Source organism: Psammomys obesus, unplaced genomic scaffold (assembly GCF_907164565.1).
Source record: "Psammomys obesus unplaced genomic scaffold, mPsaObe1.curated_primary_1811, whole genome shotgun sequence".
NCBI classification, from domain to species: domain Eukaryota; kingdom Metazoa; phylum Chordata; class Mammalia; order Rodentia; family Muridae; genus Psammomys; species Psammomys obesus.
Window position 1 is genome coordinate 23,045,767 of NW_026596134.1, and position 21,488 is coordinate 23,067,254.

The 21,488-nt window shown below is 42.1% G+C and overlaps 1 protein-coding gene across 4 annotated transcripts in view; it reads left to right on the forward strand.

The window, feature by feature from the left end:
* The window catches only part of Tmed8 (transmembrane p24 trafficking protein family member 8), a 33,136-nt gene extending 12,410 nt beyond the window's left edge, over positions 1 to 20,726 (forward strand). Inside the window, exons 2-6 of one of the 4 annotated variants that reach the window (XM_055592995.1) lie at positions 4,215 to 4,296; positions 10,104 to 10,233; positions 12,512 to 12,638; positions 12,845 to 13,150; positions 14,383 to 20,726. In XM_055592995.1, coding sequence (XP_055448970.1) covers positions 4,215 to 4,296; positions 10,104 to 10,233; positions 12,512 to 12,638; positions 12,845 to 13,150; positions 14,383 to 14,600 — 863 coding nt within the window. In that variant the 3' untranslated portion in view covers positions 14,601 to 20,726. Of the gene's footprint in view, positions 1 to 4,188; positions 4,297 to 5,823; positions 5,858 to 10,101; positions 10,234 to 12,511; positions 12,639 to 12,844; positions 13,151 to 14,382 lie in introns of those variants that run through there. The other 3 variants (XM_055592996.1, XM_055592997.1, XM_055592998.1) reach the window with 3 other exon arrangements.
* The last annotated feature ends 762 nt before the right edge of the window (positions 20,727 to 21,488 follow it).

The window sequence follows — 21,488 nt, forward strand, 5'->3', positions numbered from 1 at the left end:
AATGTACAAGAGTCCTCAGCCTCCCACATGTTGAAAGCAGGAGTACCCTACTGTCTAGCTGAATCATTTATTTGCTACAAGTCTAGCCACCTGTGCTGTCTTGGTTACCATCTGCATGGGCTATCCTTTCTCGCCTTTTTACCTCCAGCCTGTGTAGTCCTTACATCTGAGGTGCGGCTCTGATAAACATATTGTACATGTCTTCCTGTATGTCTTAGTCCATTTTGTGCTGCTGTAACAAGACTGGATAATTTTAGACTCTTATTTTATTCAGCATTGAAAATTTAACCCAGTTCAGGCAAACAAGGCAAGGACTCTACCATTGAGCTGTATCCTCAGTTCCCCCAACACGCCCCCTCCCTTTGCAATGCTAGGGATTGATTCTTGGCCCTTCACCCTAGGCAAGCATTCTGTCTTCCTGAGATTGGATGATTTATAGTGAACAGAGCTTTATCTCTTGCAGTTCTAGAGTCTTGGAAATCCAAGGTCACATCCAGCAAGGGCCTCCTTGCTCATGTCCACAGGCTGAAGGACAAAAGAACAGGTGATAGAGAAGATGGGGGAAGGGGAACTGAACTCATTCTTCAGCCAGCAGCACACGCTTCTGTGCTAATGGTGTCACAGCCCATGAAAAAGAACTGGTGCTCATTAGAGTAGTGGCTGGCGCCACATCTGAGCAGGGCTTTGGTAAGATGAGCCAGGAACTTAAGTTGTAAGCATGAATGATGGGCTCTGCTAAAGGGATGTACTGGAGCTACCTTTAAGGAGCTATCACACATATTTTGCCAGTTGGAATTGACCCTTTGTCCTCCTCTGTTTCTTTCCCTCTGATTATTTTTACCATTGTTTATGTTGTGTCTTACTGTGATGCCCAAGCTGGCCTTGCGTTCAAGATCCCCAGCTTCCTGTATGTGTCAGCACACCTAGCTCTGTCTTTCTTTGTGAGTCTCCCAAGGTAGCCACATGAGGGGAATCTTTTTTTTTTTTTTCTGGTAGAAGAATTCCCACTAGTGCACATACAGAGTGCTAGACTAGGAAAAAACATTTTCCTGGTGAATTAGTGAAATTAGACACTTTTAGATACTGAACGTGAATATTTGCCAAAGCCATTAGATGAAAGATACAGCCATTTAAAAATACGATTATGTACCTTTTATAAATTAATCACAAAACAAGTTCATGAAAATTAGTCACTAACATTTGATGCTTGTTTTTTAGGAATAAATGCTGGCTGGGCAATCCTAGCACTTGGGAGGCAGAGGCAGGTTGATCTCTTTGAGTTCCAGGACAGCCAGGGCTACACAGAGAAATCCTGTCTCAAAAAAGAAAAAAAAAGAGAGAGAGAGAGAGAGAGAGAATAGACAGTGAAGGGGCTCTAGCAGGCCTGAGCACATAATACATACAAACAAACCTGTTTATATGTATGATTACATTTCTGAAATGATACGCATCAAGTAGTTAACAGTGGTTGTCTTGGTTTAGTAGATTTATGATTAATTTGTATTCCTTTGTGGTTATTTTGCTTATCTTTGTATCTTTATTTTTCTAAGGTGAATAATAGACCATATTGTTATTATTAATATGCTTTAAAGAAAATAAAATATATAGAAGGGGACCGTGGCACACGCCTATAATTCCAGCACTCTGGAAGGCAGAGGCAGGTGGATCTCTTGAGTTCGAGGCTAGCCTACAAAGCAAGTCTAGGACAGCCAAAGCTATACAGAGAAACCCTGTCTCAAAAAATCAATAAAACAACAACAACAACAAAAAAACCAAACAATTAAATTATATTTATTTATTCTACAACAAAGAGTTAGGAGTGCAGTTAAAAATAATTTGGAATAATAATATGAACCTGTAAAGTCTGAATTTATGTTTAAAATTCTATTATTTTCCAAAAGTCTGTTTCAAAAATAGAGTAGACTTAGAAAAAGTTTATATTTAGAAGCTAAGGGGAGCCGTTAAAAAAAAAAAAATCCACTGTCTGGATAGTGTTATTTGCAGTTGTGCCATTAGTAAACTCCACAGGATTAGGAGACAGTGGGGAGGGAAAGGGGTGGTGGGGTGGAACTGTGTGTCTTAGTGTCTTCCTTTGAGTGAAACAGTGGGTAACCAGACCCCCCTGAAATGGAGATGGCAGCCTGGGGAGGAGGACGGAGTGGGTAATGCACATATTTGAGCAGACACGGGGGGGGGGGGGGGGGGCCTTAAAAGGAAGCCCCTGTCTAAGCATGTTACCTCAGTGGAATGGTCTCTTCACAGAGACGCAAAGGAGAGCATCAGGTGAGGTCTTCATCAGTTCCTTTATTGGGAGGAAGGTGGAGTGACAGGAGCCATACATCTTTTTAGGGATGAGATTGTCAGTCAACATTAAGAACTGTAGATCCTATTATGGAGAAGTGAGCCTGGGTTAGGTCATAAACACTTGCACTTGTCTTCACCTTTATGATGCTACAAGCTCTCTGTGTTTGAGGCAGACTTTGTTAAGTTGAATTTTGTATTAGGCAGTAGACTTGGGGCTCCAGTTTCTTTGACCTTAAGCAGGGGAGCTTAGAGTAGGGGCTGTGTAAATGTACTAACCTGTCTCAAGGAGTAAGCCAGAAACATGATTAAGAATCCTCAATAAGTAGCAGGGAGCAATCGAGGATGTTAACTTAAGATGTCCACACACATGCGTGCACAAGTGGATACAGATACACCACACATAGACACATGAAAAAAAGAAGAAAAATCAACTGTATGTGCATGTGTGTGTCATGTGCTCTTTATTTATCTGATGGGTATCCAGTTCATTGGCTAGTTTTGCAGTAAATATATATGCAGGTGTTCGTGGAATGTGCTGACTTAGATTCCTGTGGGTGGGTTACCCAGTAGTGGTGTATCTAAATCATATGGTAGTTCTGTTATCAGTTAGTTAATTTGTATGTCTGTGTATAAATGTGTGTGAAGGAAGGCCAGAAGAGGGCAATAGGTGTTCTCCTCTATTCTGCTTTGCCTATTCTTTTGAGGTAGGATCTCTCCCTGAACATGGAGCTCTCTCTCATTGTCTTGGCTAGGCTGAAGTCCCCAGCTATGTTCCTGTCTCCATCTGCCTTGGAGCCAGAATTCCAGGTGATCATAGGATGCCTGGCTTGTTATATGGGAGCTGAGGTTCAAACTCCAGTCCTTCTTTCTCAGTTTGCAGTAAGGGTTCTTAGCCACTGCAGCCTTCCTATTTTTAGTTGTTTGAAGACTCACACTGGTCTCCAAAGTGGTTTCACTTCTTCATATTCCTACCAGCAATATATGAGCCACCACCCCACTCACTAGATTTTGTTGTTTTTCTCTTTTGATGATAGCAATTCCAACCTGAAATAAATCAGCTCTCATTGTAGTTTTGATTTTCATTTTCCTGATTGCTACGGGTGTTGAGTATTTTTTTCTTTTTTTGCCTACTTATTTTAGAAAACTATCTGTTCATTTGCCTGTGTACTATTTGGATTATTTGTTTAAGTGTGTGTTTAATGTATATATTCTTGACCTTAATCCCCTCTTGGAAGGCTGTCTCTTTATTCTGGGATTTTTTTTTTTTTTTTTTTTATTGAAGCTTTTTAATTCCTTGCAGCTCCATTTGTTAGTTCTTGCTGGTTTTCCCCAGGCCAATGGAGTCCTTTTCAGAGAACTGTTGCTGTGCTTGTATCTTGAACTGTTTTCCTGTGCTTCCTCTTGCAGTTTCAATTTTTTTTTTTGGACTTATACTAAGATCTTTGAACTATTTCTAATTGATTTTTTTAAAAAGATCGTGTTTTTATTTTGTGTGTATGAGTGTTATAATGCCTGTGTGTACATTAGTGCACAGCATGGGTGAAATGCCCTTGGAGAAGATATTGATGCCCTAGAACTCCAGTTACAGATATTTGTGACCTGCCATTTGGTGTTGGGAACCAAACCCAGGTGCTCTGGAAGAGCAGCCAGTGCTTCTAACCTGTGAGCCATCTTTCCAGCTTCCCAAATTGTTTATTTTGCTTTGTTTTTTTGTAGGATGAGATATGGATATGCTTTACACATTGACATTTTTAGATAGGGTCTCAGGTAGCCCAGACTGGCCTGAAACCCTATGTAGCTAAGACTGGCCTTGAACTCCTGATTTTCCTGCCTTGGCTTCCTAAGAAGAGGATTATAGGTGTGTGCTAATGTTTTCCCTCCCAGATCGATTTCTCTCCATGATTTTTTAGAGAAGGAAGATCTGGAGCACACCAGAGTCACCTCTCCACTGGCTTCCACCCCTGATCCAGCACCGCAGTCCTCACCCTGCAGGTAGGGATGAGCAACTTCTGGGGATGAAGTGTTTCTGGGAGTTTTGTCCCCTGAGAATAAAGGAAGTGGTGGAGAAAGTAGGGGAAGGTACATTGAGGTCTTCTAAATGTGCTTTTTCGGGTTAGACATTATGATCACCTTTAGGTTGTCATTCTTTTTTAAATTATCTATTTTTTAAAATTCAACATCATTTTATTTATTCATTTGTTTGTTTATTACTTATACAGTGTTCTGCCTGCATATTTGCCTGCATGCCAGTGGAGAGCACCAGATCTTACATAGATGGTTGTGAGCCACCATGTGGTTGCTGGGAGTTGAACTTAGGACCTCTGGAAGAGCAGAGAGTGCTCTTAACCTCTGAGCCATTTCTCCAGCCCCTCTATATTATCTATTTTTATTTTATGTGTATGTGTGAGTGCCTTCATGAATATGTGTGTACCATGTACATGTCTAGTGCTTACAGGGCCAGAAGAGAGACTCACATCCCCTGGAGCTAGAGTTAGAGATAGTTGTGAGCTGTCTGACCTGGATACTGGGAACCAAACAGTTCCTATGAAAGAGCAACAAGTGCTCTTAACTGCTGAACCATCTCTCCAACCTCTAAGTTGTCATTCTTAATTTTCTTCTCTGTCTATCTCATTTACCCATTTTTACTGATATGCATTTAGTAGAAAGGAAAGGTTATACATGAGGTTAGCCTGAGAGGAAGCCATGAATCACTAGTGCAACACAGAAGTCTGACTTCAGTTAGCATCATAATGTAGTGACTCAGTTCCTATACAGTACAGTACTGACTGGTAGAACCTGTGGTCTCCATGCCCCACACAAACTGTGGCTGGGAATAAAAAGAGGTGTCAAGGTATTTTTTTAAAAATATTTATATATTATTTGTATAGTATTTTGCCTGCATGTATGCCTACAGGCCAGAAGAGGGTACCAGATCTCATTATAGATGGCTATGAGCTATGTGGTTGCTGGGAATTGAACTTAGGACCTTTGGAAGAGCAGTCAGTGCTGTTAGCCTCTGAGTCATCTCTCCAGCCCAATGTTAAGATATTTTTAAACATCACATACTTCTTGAGTTGTATTTAGCTCTTCTTTTGCATATGAAATTATTTATAACGTAGTTGGGGATAATATAAGTAACCGGGCTTTATCTGAATGTTTCTCAATAATAATAGAAATAACGATGTTTTATGAAATAGCTCTCTTTGCTAAATACTGTGGTTTAAAATATATTACCTGTTTAATCCTTATAGCCCCAACAAAATAGGTATCTGTCCTTGTTGTGAAAACAAGGAAAATGAAATAGTAAATTCTGTACTTGGTGCAGGCTCCCATAGCTTGTCATCATAACTAATAGAATGTTTAAGTTAAGTGCGTAGAAAGGCTATGCTGTTGTATACAAAAGTCTGCCTCAAGGCTTTCTTTCTCTTTTATGTGTATGAGTGCTTTGCCTGCATGTGTGTCTATGTACCATAAGCATGCCCAGAGTCCACAGAGGCTAGAACAGGGTATTGGAGCCCTAGGACTGGAGTTACAGACAGCTGTGAGCTACCATGTGAGTTCTGGGACTCAAACCTGAGTCTTCTGAAAGAGCAGCTAGTACTCATAACCCCCAAACCATCTCTCCAGCCCTTCAAGGTTTTGATGACACACAATAATTCATACTCTTGACTTTCCCTAAGGCAAGGGACTTTTCATCTTCTTGTCACTGTCTCTTTGTGCACATGTTGGTGTGAAGGGTCTCTAAAGAATGGGTCTGTAGCAGAGAACTGTTTTATCCTCTTTAAAAAAAAAAGATGTATTTATTATGTATACAGTATTTTGCCTACATGTATACCTGCATGCCCAAAGAGGGCACCAAATCTCACTATAGATGGTTGTGAGCCACCATGTGGGTTCTGGGAATTGAACTCATGATCTCTTAAAGAGCAGCCAGTGTGCTTAACCTCTGAGCTATCTCTTCAGCCCAGTTTTATCCTCTTAAAAGTAAGTTTCTTGAGAAAAACAGATCATTCTTAAACAAAATGATTGGATTTTAAAGTTTTGTTTATAAGCTTAGTGAGCAAACAAGCTCCAGTGCACGTGATGCCAGAAGCATAGCACCTTTTTTGTGTGTCTGTTGGAAATGGGAGTAACTCAGTTTTCTAGCTTTCTAAGTGAGACTGCCTGTCTGGCCATGTTCTCCTATCCTTCAGGCTAGTCTTCCTGCTTCCTGCTCTGGGGCAGCATAAGCCAGAAAACTTAATTTTTTTTTTTTTTCAAATTAACGTGGCCTATCACTGGCATCAACTGATTGGCAACTTCTCTCTCCAAAAATACCTTTTGCTAATTCTCTAAAGCATAAAATGCTAATGTGAATATTAAATTCCCAGGGCTATTACAAGCCTTCTTTAAAGCTTTTTTAATTGATGCTAGAAAGATGGCTAGGTGGTTAAGAGCACTTGCTTGCTCCATCCATAGTCATGAGGACTAGAGTTAAGGTCCCAGGGCCTACACAACACTCTGGGAATTTCTGCAAACAAGGGGAACAGAGAGAGGAGGATCTACTTGGGCTTGCTGGCTTTCAGCTCAGCTGAAATGTGAATCCCAGCTTCAGGGAGACGTTCTGCCTCAAAAGATCAGGCGGAGAGTGATTGAGGAGGTGATCTGACTCTTGGCCTCTGAGCACACACAAGTACATGCACCTGCATAGCACGCACATGCACTTACATAGACAACGCACACATAAACATATGTACATCAAACAAAAGCTTAAAATATTTTATAAGCAAAACTGTTCAAAGTAGCATATACGAAAGCAAAGAGGCTTGTTGGTTTTAGATGCCACTATAGTAACAGTAGGTTAGCAATTCTGATGGACTCTGATAGTCTCAATTTCCCCAATATTACCAATGGAAGTATGATCCAAAATGACACTTATTCCCAAACAGGAACTGACACATCCTTCAATTCTTCAACAAATAATCTGGAGAAGGCAACAATTATTTATTGAGTAGACATTTTTTGAACACCAGTTATACACCTGGGATTCTTCTAGGTCCCAAAACATTGAGGATGAACAGAACAGTCTAGGGTACTGTTGTCATTGGATCTTACTCCCTGGTGAGGACAGCAGGCAGAAAACAAGCCCACATACTAGGGAAGAGCGGGGAAGCCTTGGCAATGTACTTTTAACATACCCCATGTTTCAGCTGTGTTTAAGACAAAATGTGTCTTGCAATCAACAAAATGTGGTATATATTATGTCAGTGAAAAAAGCTGGGAAGTCATTTTGTACAGGGACATCCAGGAAACCTGTCAGAAAGTGACCCTCAAGCAAGGAGCTGAGGGAAGCAAGCAGTAAGTTGATCAGAGGAGGCTTATTATTGTTGGCGTTGTTGTTACGATTGTTATGTTTGCACTTTACAACAAGTGCAAAGGCTCCCAAGCAGGAGTGTGCTTGAGGTGCTGAGGTCTGCTAAAGAGCCAAGCAGTCACTGTCATAAGTGACCTGGGCAGTGGGAACCCAGGAGCTAAGGTCAGAGTTCAGAGAGCCCGAGAGATCCATATTCAGGGTTGGTGTGAGATGCTGGGCACACAGAGGGGTGAGACCCAGTTCTCAGCAATACAGCTTGCCCTCTGGTAAAAGGGTGGCAAGAAACAAAAATAGACCGAAGCTTCTGGGTTTCTAAGAATTAAAATCAGTTCACCCATTTCCCATGTACAGTAGATGATGTAAGCAAACCTGATTCTGAGGCCTCATTTTTCTCAGTTGCTCTGAAGTAGGCTGGCAGGACTTGGGTTTTCTAAAATATGGCTGTGTTTATTCAAAGAAGATATAATCTATAAATTAAAATGATTTTTTTCATTTATGCTACCAAGAAAAGCAATGATATTGATAGCCTAAAAACAGATACTCTCAGCTACACTTTTAGTGATTGTTGAAGACCTCAAAGGATTTTTTATCTGAGAGCTGAGTGTGGTGGCTCACATCTGCCATCCTAGCATTCAGAAGGCTGAGGCAGTAGGATCACTACAAATTTGGGGTCAGTGTGAGCTACAGAGTAAAACAGGTTCTTAAAAGACCTCCAAATTAAAAAAAAAATCATATTATAAAGTAAGGCCTAAAATTATAACATTGTTAGTTTACTCAATTTGAAAACAATAATTAGCTCACCACATATGACTATAAATAATATGTCTTTAATGAAAAACAACCACCTTTCAAAGCAAAGATCACACAGTGTGACAGAATAAGTCCCTCTAATGTCTGGTTTAATAAAAGGCAATTGACAAATGAATTTTCACCTCCACACCTCGATGCATTCTGCTATACTGTCACCTGTCATATAGTCCCTGGAAAATGCCACTGCCTACTTCAGAAAGTGCAGAAAAGAAAGTGACATTTTTCGTAGTATTCTGAAAAGGTTTTGATGTGTCAGACTCCCCTGAAGGGTCTTAAGTACTACAGGGGTCCCCAGACTATGCTTTTTATAAGTCCTGATTTAAAAAATAAAATTCATGTTACCTTTAATTGGCAATAGGTTTTCAAAAGGCCTGGGGGATTGTGTGACCCCCTGGCTCTCTTCTCATTTTCGGGTCTCTTTGAAGCCAGGGGAAATGGAAGGCAGCATAACTCATCCCGTTTCATGAACTTTTCCCAGGGAGGCATGAACAAACCCATCTACTCACCCCAGGTATGGCACCACAGACATAAACAGTTCTAGCCACATGTAGGTTGGTGAGCCACCAAGTTTAATTGGAACGTGGAACATGGGCAGCTTAGGGATGGCTGCATCACTGGAGAAAAAATCCCGCCTGCTCCTGGCAGTTGTTAGTTACTTGTATGTCCTTGTGATTAATCAGCAGACACTCTTTCTGTTCTGTCTCTGGCTTAGGCAGCCTCATCTCTGTGTGACTTTTGTATAGAAACAACTGGGAGTCCAAAGTGTGTATTAAAATTTTGTTTAGAAGAAGAGAGCAGCTGGGCCACAGAGACGGCTCAGAGGTTAAGAGTGCTTGCTGAACAGTCATGGAGACTAGAGTTTGGTTCCCAGTACCTTGTAATAAGCCAGGCATCCTGCAGATGCTTTAACTTACGCTCTCAGGGATCTAATGCCCTCGTCTGGCCTCTGTATGAGCACAGGTGCCCCCATGTTCACATGTACACACACACCCATACATACATATATATATATATATATATATATATATATATATATATATATATATATATAATTTTTTAAAGGAGAGAAAAGAATGTTGATTACCAGGAGTTTGGCACACAGTGGGTGGAATGCTGGCAGAGTAAAGTCAAGAGGTCTCTGCTAACATGGTGACTAGACTTAGTAATATATTTATACCCAAAATTACAAGCAGTAAATTAGGAATATACTTATAATAGAGAAACTAAGTATGTGAAGTAGTAAATATGTTAACCTCATTTGATCATTTCAAGCATCTGCATACATCACAGCACCACACTGTATGTCAGACATGCACATTTTAAAAATGTCAGTTAAAGCAAATAAATAAAGCATGGAAACAGAAGACCAGACCATGAGTCCATCTAATGACTGGCTGTGTGTTTACTGTGGCTCTAGAGCCTGGGACTGGCTTTGTTTGTTCCTGTGCCATTACTGTGAGCCAGTCAGCCCTGGGCAGTGACCAGCTAAAGGGACATGGACCTAAGTGCAGAAACCAGGAGAGGTGGGGTGTCTTTTGAATGTTGTTTATTTCAGGGTTTCTCCAGAATGTGTACACCTCTTCAAAGACCCCTTGAACTGACATGTTTGGTTTGCTTGTTTGTTTTCCTCTGAGAGGTCACAGATGGTATCTCCAGCAAGTAAGGATACCACAGAAGATCTACAGAAGGTGGCTGGTGCCTCAGAGGTCCAGGCTCCAGGGGAGCAGGCGTTGCTGTCAGCAGGCCAGACCCAGGTTCCCAGTGAGGTAGGGGGTATACTCAAGTCTCTCTTTCAGGAAAAGGAAAGCTCCTGGCACCACACTTAGGCATATAATTGGTGGGTTGGAAATAGCACTACTGAGATGGTGGCTGTCAGAATTCTCTGTGACTCCCATCAGGCATGTCCAACCTTTTGACATTGTGATATGCTGTCATCTATAAAGTTCATACTTGAGAACTGAATTATTGAGTTACAGAAACTTTTTTTTTTTAATCTCAATGTTTTAAGTAACTTTGGGCTTCATGTCCAGGGGACATGGGTTGGACACCCCTGTCCACCTCATTTTTAATTATTGGAGAATAATTATCTGTCTTTCCCATACTTCCTGTCATTGTGTTAGCACAGAAAAAATGAAGTGTCAGACTTGATGTGTCATGTTTTCTAAAACCTTGACGCGAGCAGCCTGAAGTCATTGACTGTTTGCTGGACTCTCCTTCTGGAGATCTACTCTGTATTTATGTAGAGTCTACAGGAGTGAGTCCCTTGACACAGGCAGGGCAGGGAGGGATGGTTTGTGTTATTTGCATTGTTAGTGATATAATAATTAGAATTTGTGCCAGGCGTGATGGCACAAGTCTGGAATCCCAGCACTCTGGGAGGCCGAGGCAGACGGTTCTGTGGGAGTTCAAGGGCAGCCTGGTCTACAAATCGAGTCCAGGACAGCCAAAGCCACACACAGAAACCCAACAACAAAAATAATTAGAATTTGTGTCAATAAAGATATCAAACATTATACCTTTTGTATAATGCTTGGTAGTTTATAGGAATTTTTGTCTACAAGCTTCATTTACTGCCAATCACACTATAGTGAGATAAATGCCACTGTGTCCCCATTTAGCAATTGTGGAAACTAAGGCTAAAAGCTTTACTAAGATTCTGCTGCTAATTAAGCTGCAAATTCAATCCATGGACTAAAATGAAGGGTTCCTTAAACATGCTAGCCAAGGTCTGGCTCACTTTACTTAGATGTGTGGATGAGAATGGGTGGGCTTGGTGTCTGAAATAAACCTTGTGAGAACACAACTTGGGAGGATTACAACCCGATTTACTTGTACAAGTACAATTCCAGCCTCTTAACTGGATTGCTGACTCACTGCTGTGCTCTCCCTGGGGGCAGTAGACATGGATTTCTTTCTGAGTTGCTTACCAGCTGGGGAAGGAGTGGGAAATAAAGGCATAATAACATGAAATGGGGAACACGGTGTGAGTGGCTTGGAGGGAAGTCCTTCCAGAGTGATCTGTGTGGGTTAGTGAGGGCTTTTTGCATCAATGCCACTTGTATCCGTTTATGCAAGTCAGGTATCTGGCAGCAAATGACTGTTCAAATGGAAGTCCTTAAAGTGAAATTGTAATTATTAAAAGAACATTTTGGGGCTAGAGAGATGGCTCCCTGGTTCAGTGGTTAAGAGCAGTTGCTGCCTTTCCAGAGCATCTGAATTTGGTTCCTAGCACTCATGTCAGGTGACTCAAAACAACTGCCTGTAACTCTAGCTCCAGGGTATCCAATATCCTCTTCTGTCCTCTGCAGGCTCTCATATATACATGACAATACACACACACACACATATATGCACACATGAGTCTTAACACTGCTGGTGAAATATGGGGAGAACCTGTAGCCTGAGATGTGAATAAGGGCAAAGTAGGAAAAGAATACAGAGGAATGGAAAGAACATGTAAGGAAGAGAGGAAAATTAGAAGCCAGATACTCTCTGTGATGCTTTTGGTAATTTTAGTGGCTGATGGCGACCTAAAAGTAATTTCAGTGGAGGAGCCTTTGATATAGAAATGCTCCTTGTACCTGGGACTGTGTGGCAGCAGAGAGTGTAAGTGTAGCTAACTACCAGATGGGAGTGTGATGAGAGGAGCCCCTGGGAGGTACAGTGCGGGCTGAGACAAGACCAAGGCCCGGCCCAGAAACCCTGTTGATGCAGGACCGAAGCAAGCTGTGAGGATATTTGTGGGGAAGATTTTGCAGAGGGACTGGAGGAAAAAAACAAAACAAAACAAAAATCAACCAACCAAACAAACAAAAACCATTTTTATAAAGTTACAATAGAGAGGAGGGAAGGAAAGAATCTTTAACATTTTTATAATTTTATAATTTTAAAAAATAGAATTTGGGGGTAACTTATACTTGGCAGAAAGAAGGAATGTTGGTTAGCACACTTAACTTTCAGGGAAGAGCAGGGCAGCCAGCATTTGGAAAGAGGCTAATTGGAATCTGCCACCGTAAGTCCTGTAACGAGAATTCTGTTGTGCAGATGGCCAAGTACCAAGCTCCGCAGCGACCTGGAGACACAGTTATGATCCAGTCTGAGCACACTGGGGCTATAGATGTTCTTTCAGCGGATTTGGAATCTGCAGATCTTCTGGGAGACCACAGGAAAGGTGAGATCTTTGGAAGCATAGAAGATAGTATTAATTTTTTAATAGATGTTTGAAGGATGGAAGACAGAAGGAAAGAAAGTAAATGAGTCGTGAAAGGCAGTGATGGAAGCCCTTAGAAAGAACATTGTTTGTTAGCCTTCTTAGCAAAATACCAGGTCCAGGAGCATTTCCCCAGCTGCTCAGTAGTAAGCTGTCTGTCCTTTCAGTGTCTCCACCTCAGATGGCTCCTCCGTGCATCTGGACCTTTGCCAAAGTGAAGGAGTTCAAAAGCAAGTTGGGCAAAGAGAAGAACAGCCGTCTGGTGGTGAAGCGGGGAGAAGTAGTCACCATCCGGGTCCCCACCCACCCTGAGGGAAAGCGCGTCTGCTGGGAATTCGCAACTGATGACTATGATATTGGTTTTGGAGTTTATTTTGACTGGACCCCAGTAACCAGCACTGATATAACTGTGCAGGTCAGTGATTCCAGTGAGGATGAGGATGAGGAAGAAGAAGAAGAGGAGGAGATAGAAGGTAAATAAAATTTTCACTCAGTTTGCTCAGCCTAATTGCTAGTGGCTGCTTCTTGGATTGTAGCATTTCTCTTTCCCCACAGAAAGCAATGCAGCCTTGTAGGCTGATGGAGTTGGTACTGATGTTTGGTGGAAAGCCCCCTCTTCATCCTCCCTAACTTCCCTCTCTTCCTTTCTTTCTCCTTCCCCTCATTTAATAAGTACCTGGTTATTTCCCCTTTCTCTGTTGTGTGGATGGGCAGCAGGGTTTTCCAGATCACATTGGAACCCAAGGTTATGTTGTTTTTTTATCTTTGTTTCAAATATTTATTCCTGACTTCAAGTCACACTCAGTGGTTATAATAAGCTAAAAGGACTCCTCCCCTCTTTCTTTCAAATTTTCGTTGCCAGCAGAATACAAATTCTTTGCTTTGTGTTAAGAATAGTGGTCTCTGCTCCATTCTTTAAAAAAAAATTCTTTTAAACTATTGTGTTATTTATGCGTATTTTGCCCGCATGTATGTCTGTGCATGTAGCACCTTGTGCCTGAAGAGGGCATCAGAACCACCAGACCTGGAGTTATAGATGGTTGTGAACCACCATGTTGGTGCTGGGACTTACACCCAGGTCCTCTGGAGGAGCAGCCAGTGCTCTTAACCACTGAGCTATCACTTAAGCCCTTCTCTGCTCCAGTCTTATTTGCTGTGTCTATTTGAGATGGGTCATAGAGGGAGTAATGTAGTAAGTTCTAACCTTTTGTCATATTCCTTGGCTTTCAAGTATGACCACGAATCATTCTCTTCACCTGTCTTTTCAAGTCTACCAGAAAATCCATCTGTATGTAGGGTCAAGGTGGACCTTTCATCTTACTTGCTACTTTTCAGGACGCCAAGTGGAAGTTTTAGGGTCACACTGTTCAGTGTGTATATCTGGATTTCCTTTCTGTTAGCTGCTCCTTCTATGCACTGTAAGGATTTCCAGGTTTTACTCTCTTAAGTCTTTTCCCCATTGGAAACCAGACACTTTTAAGGAATGGATCATGGTTTCTCAGAGGAAGCATTACTGTTTGTTAAGTGGACTCTGGGCTACTGGATTCCAGTTTCATTCTGCAGTCATGTTGATGACCAAGATCTGTGGCTTTTTCCTAGTGCCTGTGGGAGGACAATAGAGTCCTTATTCAAGAACCATCTCACCCTCAGGTGCCATTTATTCAGGCTATAAAGTCATATCTAAACTGCCCTTTTGCTCTTGCAGAACCCGTTCCTGTGGGAGATGTGGAGAGAGGCTCCAGGAGTTCTCTACGGGGTCGCTATGGGGAAGTCATGCCAGTGTACCGTCGGGACAGCCACCGCGATGTGCAAGCTGGCAGCCACGACTACCCTGGGGAGGGCATCTACTTGCTCAAGTTTGACAACTCGTACTCCCTGCTCCGCAACAAGACTCTCTACTTCCACATCTACTACACCAGCTGAAGGGTGCTGGGCTTGGGCGGGCTGTGTTTGCTGGCTGAAGCAGGCTGCCAGCCGGTGCCTCTTGTGTGTAAGCAAGAGCCTGAAGTTCTGTGTGAGGCTCCCGAGCCTTGTGCCCTGCCTGGCATGCCTGACTACTGACCCCATGTAGCTTCCCCCCTTTCTTGGCTTCTGCAGGTGGTGTAGTGCTCCTGTTCTGTGGTCCCTGACTCACCTCTTGTTTCAGACTCCAGCAAAAACCCTCTCAGAAGGCCCCTATGAGGCAAAAGCCTAAAATGAAGTAGAAGGATGTCTTTTAAAATTGATTGACACTGGTAAAGCTTACCATTCAGGTTGCCGCTCACTCTCCTCCAGAGCCTGCCAATGCACTTAGTAGCGCCTACCCTCTTTACATTTCCGGGTGCCGGAAGAGGGAAAAGCACACTGTCAACGAAAGAGCCCAATATTTTGGATAGAGAATGCTCTGTCCAGCCTCTCACCACTGCCATATTCCTGCCTGCTGGGTATTCTTCGTCTCTAGCTCAGGCTGGGAGACCTCACTGCCTTGGGTGGATATATATTATTCCTGATGAGTAGATAGACCCCTCCTCTTTTCTCTTTACCACGTCTGTGTTCCTGCCATGTAGCAAGACCCGCCAAGCAATTGCAAGCTGTGGTCAGTGCCCTAGGAGAAGAAAGGGCCTCTATTACTCCCTGTCTCCAGAGCTAGCTAGCTCCCTTCCTAAGGGCACTAGTAGTCGATGAAGAAAAGGTGGAAGGTAGCACTCAACTCTCTCAGAACGTGCCCTTTTGGAAGTCAAGTATTAGTCCCCCCACCCTGTCTTTAGGCCAAGGTTGTTACTTAGAAAGTTTGCTTTGAAACCAAATACAATGAAACCCAATCGGGTTTTGCAGTGATTCTAGGTTTGTGGGGGGTTTTTTTTGTTTTGTTTTTTTACTCTGAGGTCAGAAACCTTTTGATGTTCATAGTCCTTGGGAAAAGTAATCATGGCATTTCAGGGTTGCTGCTGACTGTGTGTGCTCCTTACCTGACCAAAGCCTGCAGGCGACAGCCTCTTCCACTCCATTCATCCTGAGGCTGCAGAGCCGCAGAACGTAGTGTTGTAGTGGGTGGCCACAGAGCACCTGGTGCTGAGGCCTCGGGTGGAGGGAGCAAAGAGCGAGGCATGGCCTCTGCAGCCATCTGCACCTCTTTGTTGCCTACTCTGAGTTGTCTGTCATTCTATGGAACTTTAAATGATTTGGTCTGTTTTATTTATTTATTTATTTATGTTTTGAAAAGCACATTTCAGTTTGCCTTTGAAACAGTTCCCATCTGTTTCTCATAAGGCTTCCCATCTGCTCTGAGCCATTATGGCCACCTCTCTTACGACGCTAACGATGCTTCTAGGGCTTGGAAATGATCATGTTCACTCCTGCATGTCAGCCCTCTGATGCTCTTGGAACAGCCTGCCCTTTCAGGGACAGATGACCATAACCTAGTCCATCTTAGGTACATCTCACTGCTCCCAGTGGGGGATTCTAAGATGCATGGATGCCCATTCACTGCAGATCAATTGAAGGAACTGACTAGTGAGTCAGTGATAAACCGAGCAACACGATTATCAGATGCCAAGGTCCTTTTCTTCCTCTGACACCGCTTTTGTGATGCTTCCTTTGCCACAGCTCTTTATAGTGTGGTTGCCTCACAGCAAGCCTGTCTGTCCTCCAGGAGTGATCACTCAAAGAGCAGCATCTTGCCAGTAGGGGATGCATCCTGCAGCTCTTGTCAGCCTGAAAGCAGAGTGTGGAATGTATGGCCTGCCATAGCCTCTCAGCACCAGACCTCCATTATTTCATCATTGTAGATGTGTTTTATAGGGGATTATACTGGCAAAAATCCATATGCCTTCTAAGAAGTTAGTCAACTATTTGGGCAGTGAAACAAACTTGCTGGTCATCATGGCATCAGACAGCTGAGTTGAAGTTGAGTCATGCTTTCACTGACTGAGTGTAATTTTTGTTAAAACAAAACCTTCGGAGTCTTGATTATTTTTCCCGTTTATTACTGACCCCTGACCTGCTCTCAGCCCAGTAGCAAAGCTCCAGGAGTCCCATAGTAGTTAGGCTTTGCTCTGTCTTGTCTTTCATTCTTGTAATGAGGTCTTGGCAGCTTATTTTCTGGGAGCCCCAGTTCTTTTATAGCAGGGAAGTTAAGGGACTTCTCATCTCTCCATGTGCCTGTCACTGGCTGGTCATTCTGCGACAGTTATTTCTCACTGGTTTTTCCTCAGCAGGCTTTCTTTGTCTCTTGAACATAAAATAGCTAAAAGAAGACATGTCTGCTGTATGATATACTCACTATTCTCACAATAAAATTTTGCAGTTAGAGACCATGAGAGACCAAGTATTACTTACTGAAACACAGGTAATAATGGAGAATACATACCTCATGGGTTCTAAGAAGTATCACTTCCTTGGTCCCTCTGTTTTCAAGTTTAAAGAACCAAACAATGAAATAAATTATCTTCTTTTATCCTTGCCCAACTCTCTCGAGCACAAATAAATACTATGCAGTTAAAGAAAGGATTTCATAAGAGGGCCGAGATTAGGATTCTTTTCACAAGAGTGGCTGAGTTCTTAAGGTTCTTCAATTTATCTAATTTTGCTACTTTGTTAAGAGATGGCTTTTTAAAAAGACATATCCGAAGTGCTATTTTTCCAACATCTTATTCTAAAAAACTTTAGCAAACAAAAAAGCATACACTTACACCCCACATATATTTTTAAATTACAAACTGCCAGTTTCTAAACAAAGATTCTAGCTTTAAGTTCCCTTTGCCAAGTAGCCGGTTAGAGGCTGTTTCCTCTCCATGGAGTCAGCTCTCTGTCAGAGAGCCCTGCATAAGCAGATCTCTTTTACTCAGTGTGGGCTGCCTAGGAGGTCTTCACAAAAATGGCCACTAGCCTCATCTTTCAGAAAGCTAGCTGTATGTCCCTTCCTTCCTGCCGTAACCTCTGCTGCTTTCTTCTCTATCTGTCGGTGTTAAGGTGATTGTGTAGCAGTGTTGGGAAGCCTTCCTTCTTTATTTGTTGTTTTTGGACACAGCCTCAGGATGTTCATCTGCAAACCCACTCCTCAGCTAACACGTGGAAATAGGTAGCAGTTTGGAAGTAGACTATTTTTGATTGCTTATGGATGGATTCATGCACTTTAAAAATATTTTATTTGGTATTTAGAAAAAATGGACTTCTATTTTTATTTTTTAATTTTTATCGTCCCATTATATGAATGTATACTGTCCCATTATACAGGCAAGTTAATCCATGACTCTTGTATATTCTTGGGAGCAGATATTATGGAGTTTATAATATATAACATTTTTGATTTTGAGTCCTATTCAGTTCCTTCTTTGAGAGGACTGGGCAAACGTTAAGCCCTAAAGTCTATGATTGTATATTTATGTTTAAAGACCCCTCTAAAAAAAGTTGCTTTTAATCAGAGTCTGTGGTTCTAAGGTGTGGAATTGAATGACCCTAATATTTATGTAGGAGACTTTTTAGTGGACAGAGAGAGGGGGGCACAAATTAAGCAACTTCTGCTGCTTCAGAACTGCCTTTTAAATGGACAGCAAAGGGAAAAAACAGAAGTGGGATGAGTGAATAAACCATCGGTATGTCCCAGAATGCTTTTAGTGCTTTAGCACTGCTTTGCGTGTTGGAACTGCTTTGTAAGCCAGAGCCTTCCTTACTGGTCCTCCAGCCCTCTGTGCTATCCGTCGGCAGGATCAGCCAGATGCACTTTGAGAAGGTCTGGTAAATGTAACCCTGAGCCAAGGATTGGTTTCTTGTCTCCATCGTTTGGGGCTTAAGAGAGATAAGAGGGTGAGAGAAGGCCAAGAGTCAGGCCACTTGTAGTGCTGAAGCCACAGTTGTGGATGAGTCTTCAAAGGCATCATTCAGATATGTTTTGTCACCACAACACCAACAGCATGTGAGGGCTGGGGGAACAAGCAGGCCTCCTGTTAGCCTGACAGCATCGACATCTTGAACCACACACAGCAAACAGTTTTCACTATTAGGGCTTCTAATTAGAGTTTCATCCAAATTAACCTCTGTCTCTAGTTTTTGCCATATGACCAGAAGTATAAAAATGCCTACACTTTGAGAAAAGGAAGTCACATGTTCCTGTTAAGAGTCTTGCTGTTTGAGCTTTCATCTGAAGGAAGGGAATTGGTGTCCTTGCTACTGTGCAGGTCCTTTGTTAAGGGGTATGTGGTCTATAAAAAGCAAGTCTCTGTATTCATTGTGTACATGTGCTCAGGGAGCTATCACACTCTTTCTTTGGGGAGTATCAAAACCCATTCATAAGCTGAGTTTCTGATTTCCAATGACCCAAGCAAGGACTCTTTGTTCTGTTCTTGGTGGCATTTTGGGTGACACTCAGGCAAGAACTTCCTGGATCTGTGTGTATCTGATGCTGGTCACTGACAGCCTTCTGTGTAACTTGTCTAACACCTGTGGGCATTCCCAAAGAACAGCCAGTTATCTAGGTGGTGAGATTAGGGTGAATTGTGACCTAATATGCAGAGAACAGTGTAAGCATTGTGTGCCAGTGTGCATCACTGTTCCTGATGAGAGGTACTATCGCCTTCTCGAACCAAGTAGGCTAACCAGAGACTCTGAGCCACTGTCTCAAAGCTAAGACGTCTCAATCAATGACAAAACCTGATAGGGTATATATAACTTAGGTCTTTTACAAATAGTCATTCCTCATGAACTCAATACAAAGACAGGACACTGGCTGTGAAATTGTAGGGCTGGTCCCTGGGGTTTGAACCCATGGTCCAACTTTTAGCATGTGGACTACTGTAATAGCTGTTCATGCTACACTACAGTAAAAATGGTACCCAGAGACCTAGTCATACACCATGCTTTATGAACTTTCAGAGTTTCCTGTCAGTTAAATCAGGTAGCTTTTTAGCTTATCTGGGGGTAAAATTGTATATGTGAAATGACTTAGTGGGGACAAATACATTTTCTAAAGTTTTGATGGAGGGTCCTGACAGATTCCAAAGTTTGGAGCTGAAATACTGTATTACTGAAGAGCCCTTAATTCACTATCAGTTTAAGGGGTCCTCTTAAATGCCTCACCACTCAGGGTTGAGATGCCTGGTCTTTAATGGCTCCTTGTTCTTGTCATTGTTCATTCTTAGGTTCAGGCCAGGACCCATCTAGAAAACATTTTAATTCCTTCTCTTATATCCTAAATAGTACATTTTATTACGACATTTTATGTTAAAAATACATCTGTTTCCTGTTTTGAGATTATTGTTCCATAAGTGAATTAACTTTTATTTAATCAGTCTGAGTTATTTAAAGAACAAGCCAGTCTGGAAAAAAGCAATCCCGTGATGCATGACTTTGGTATATCCATGTCCCCTTAATGATGGAAAGTGTTTTGAAACCCACAGAAGAAATGTTTGATGCTTTGTAATAAAAACTAAATGCATCTGCAGATGCTTTGTAATCAAAGTGCTAGATTCTAGAGAGCAGAGTGACTAAGGATAATGGGAAGGCAGAGAGGTGCTTGGAGATTTTTCTAAACCATACTATGCCATTCGCTAGTGCTTTCAAAGGGCTACTTTGGAGCCATCGGTGGTTAAGAGGTGATTGTGTTTTCTTGGTAAATGTTTAAGCAGCTGACAACCATGAAGACATTCTTTCCTTACTGTCGTGTGTCACACGCTGATGCCAAGGTTGCCAAAGGCCTGGAAGAAAAACTCTATCAGTCTTGTCTCTTTTCTTCAAAATGCAAATGAATCCAAATAAAACAGCCATCATAGTCAACTTGTTTTACACGTCACGCTGTCATGAGAAATGCTGTCAACATGTATGATTTCTCCATTAAGAACTCTACCAATTGTCAGTACTTCTACTGAGTGGGTTTTCTTTTGTCGTATTCTCACCTCAAGGCACTGAATGTGTTGCTGTGATACATGGATGGGTCCTGAGCCATGGTTTAAACAGCTCATTTCTGGTGTTTTTATATTATGTGACAGTTTTGTGAAATGCTTTTGTGCGTTTTTTGTCTTCTTTTCCAAGTTTTGAAATCTGTCATAAATAAACTTTTTCACTGTGCACCTAAAATATTTGAGTTCTATCTTAATCAGTCCGGCTGATGCCCATTTGAAACTTCGACTTTCTCTCTTTGGCTTAAGAGAAGTAGTCAGTGAACACTTGGGAATTCTTCCACAATCTACAAGATTATAAAAACTAAGAAAAACTGAGACTAAGGTGACTGTTGTTTGTATGTCGAGGGGACAGAAAGATGGCTTAGCCATCATGAGCACTTGCTGCTCCTGGAGAGGACCCAGGTTCAGTTCTCAGCACCTACAAAGTAGCTCACAACCATCTGTAACTCTGGTTCCAGAGGACATGATACTCTACCCTGGCCTCCAATGACACTGCACATACACGGTACACAGACATACATGCAACCAAAACTCCATGCCTAGTCCTAGGGATTGAATTATTTTTCAGTTTATTCTCAAATTTTTTCCTGCTTGCTTTATTCCTCAAGTATTTGCTGAGACTCATTACTTCCATGGGATTGGAACACCTTCCTCATGTGATCCCATTGACTGGTCATTCAGATGTGTTCTCTACCATGGCCACTCTGGCCCTAGAGACTGTGTCAGGTCCCTCTGTGGCCACAGGCACATCAGAACCAAGACTCCGCTGATTTTCACAAACCTGACAAACGAGATGGAAATGAAGGACTTTGACCATTCGGCATTCTGAGAGAAGCCCCTGTTGAGAAATGCCCCTTACAAAGGTGATGGTCATGGATGTGGTTTGTTTTGACAGCCCAAAATTCACAGAGACGTAATCCCTAGTGTAACAGTATTG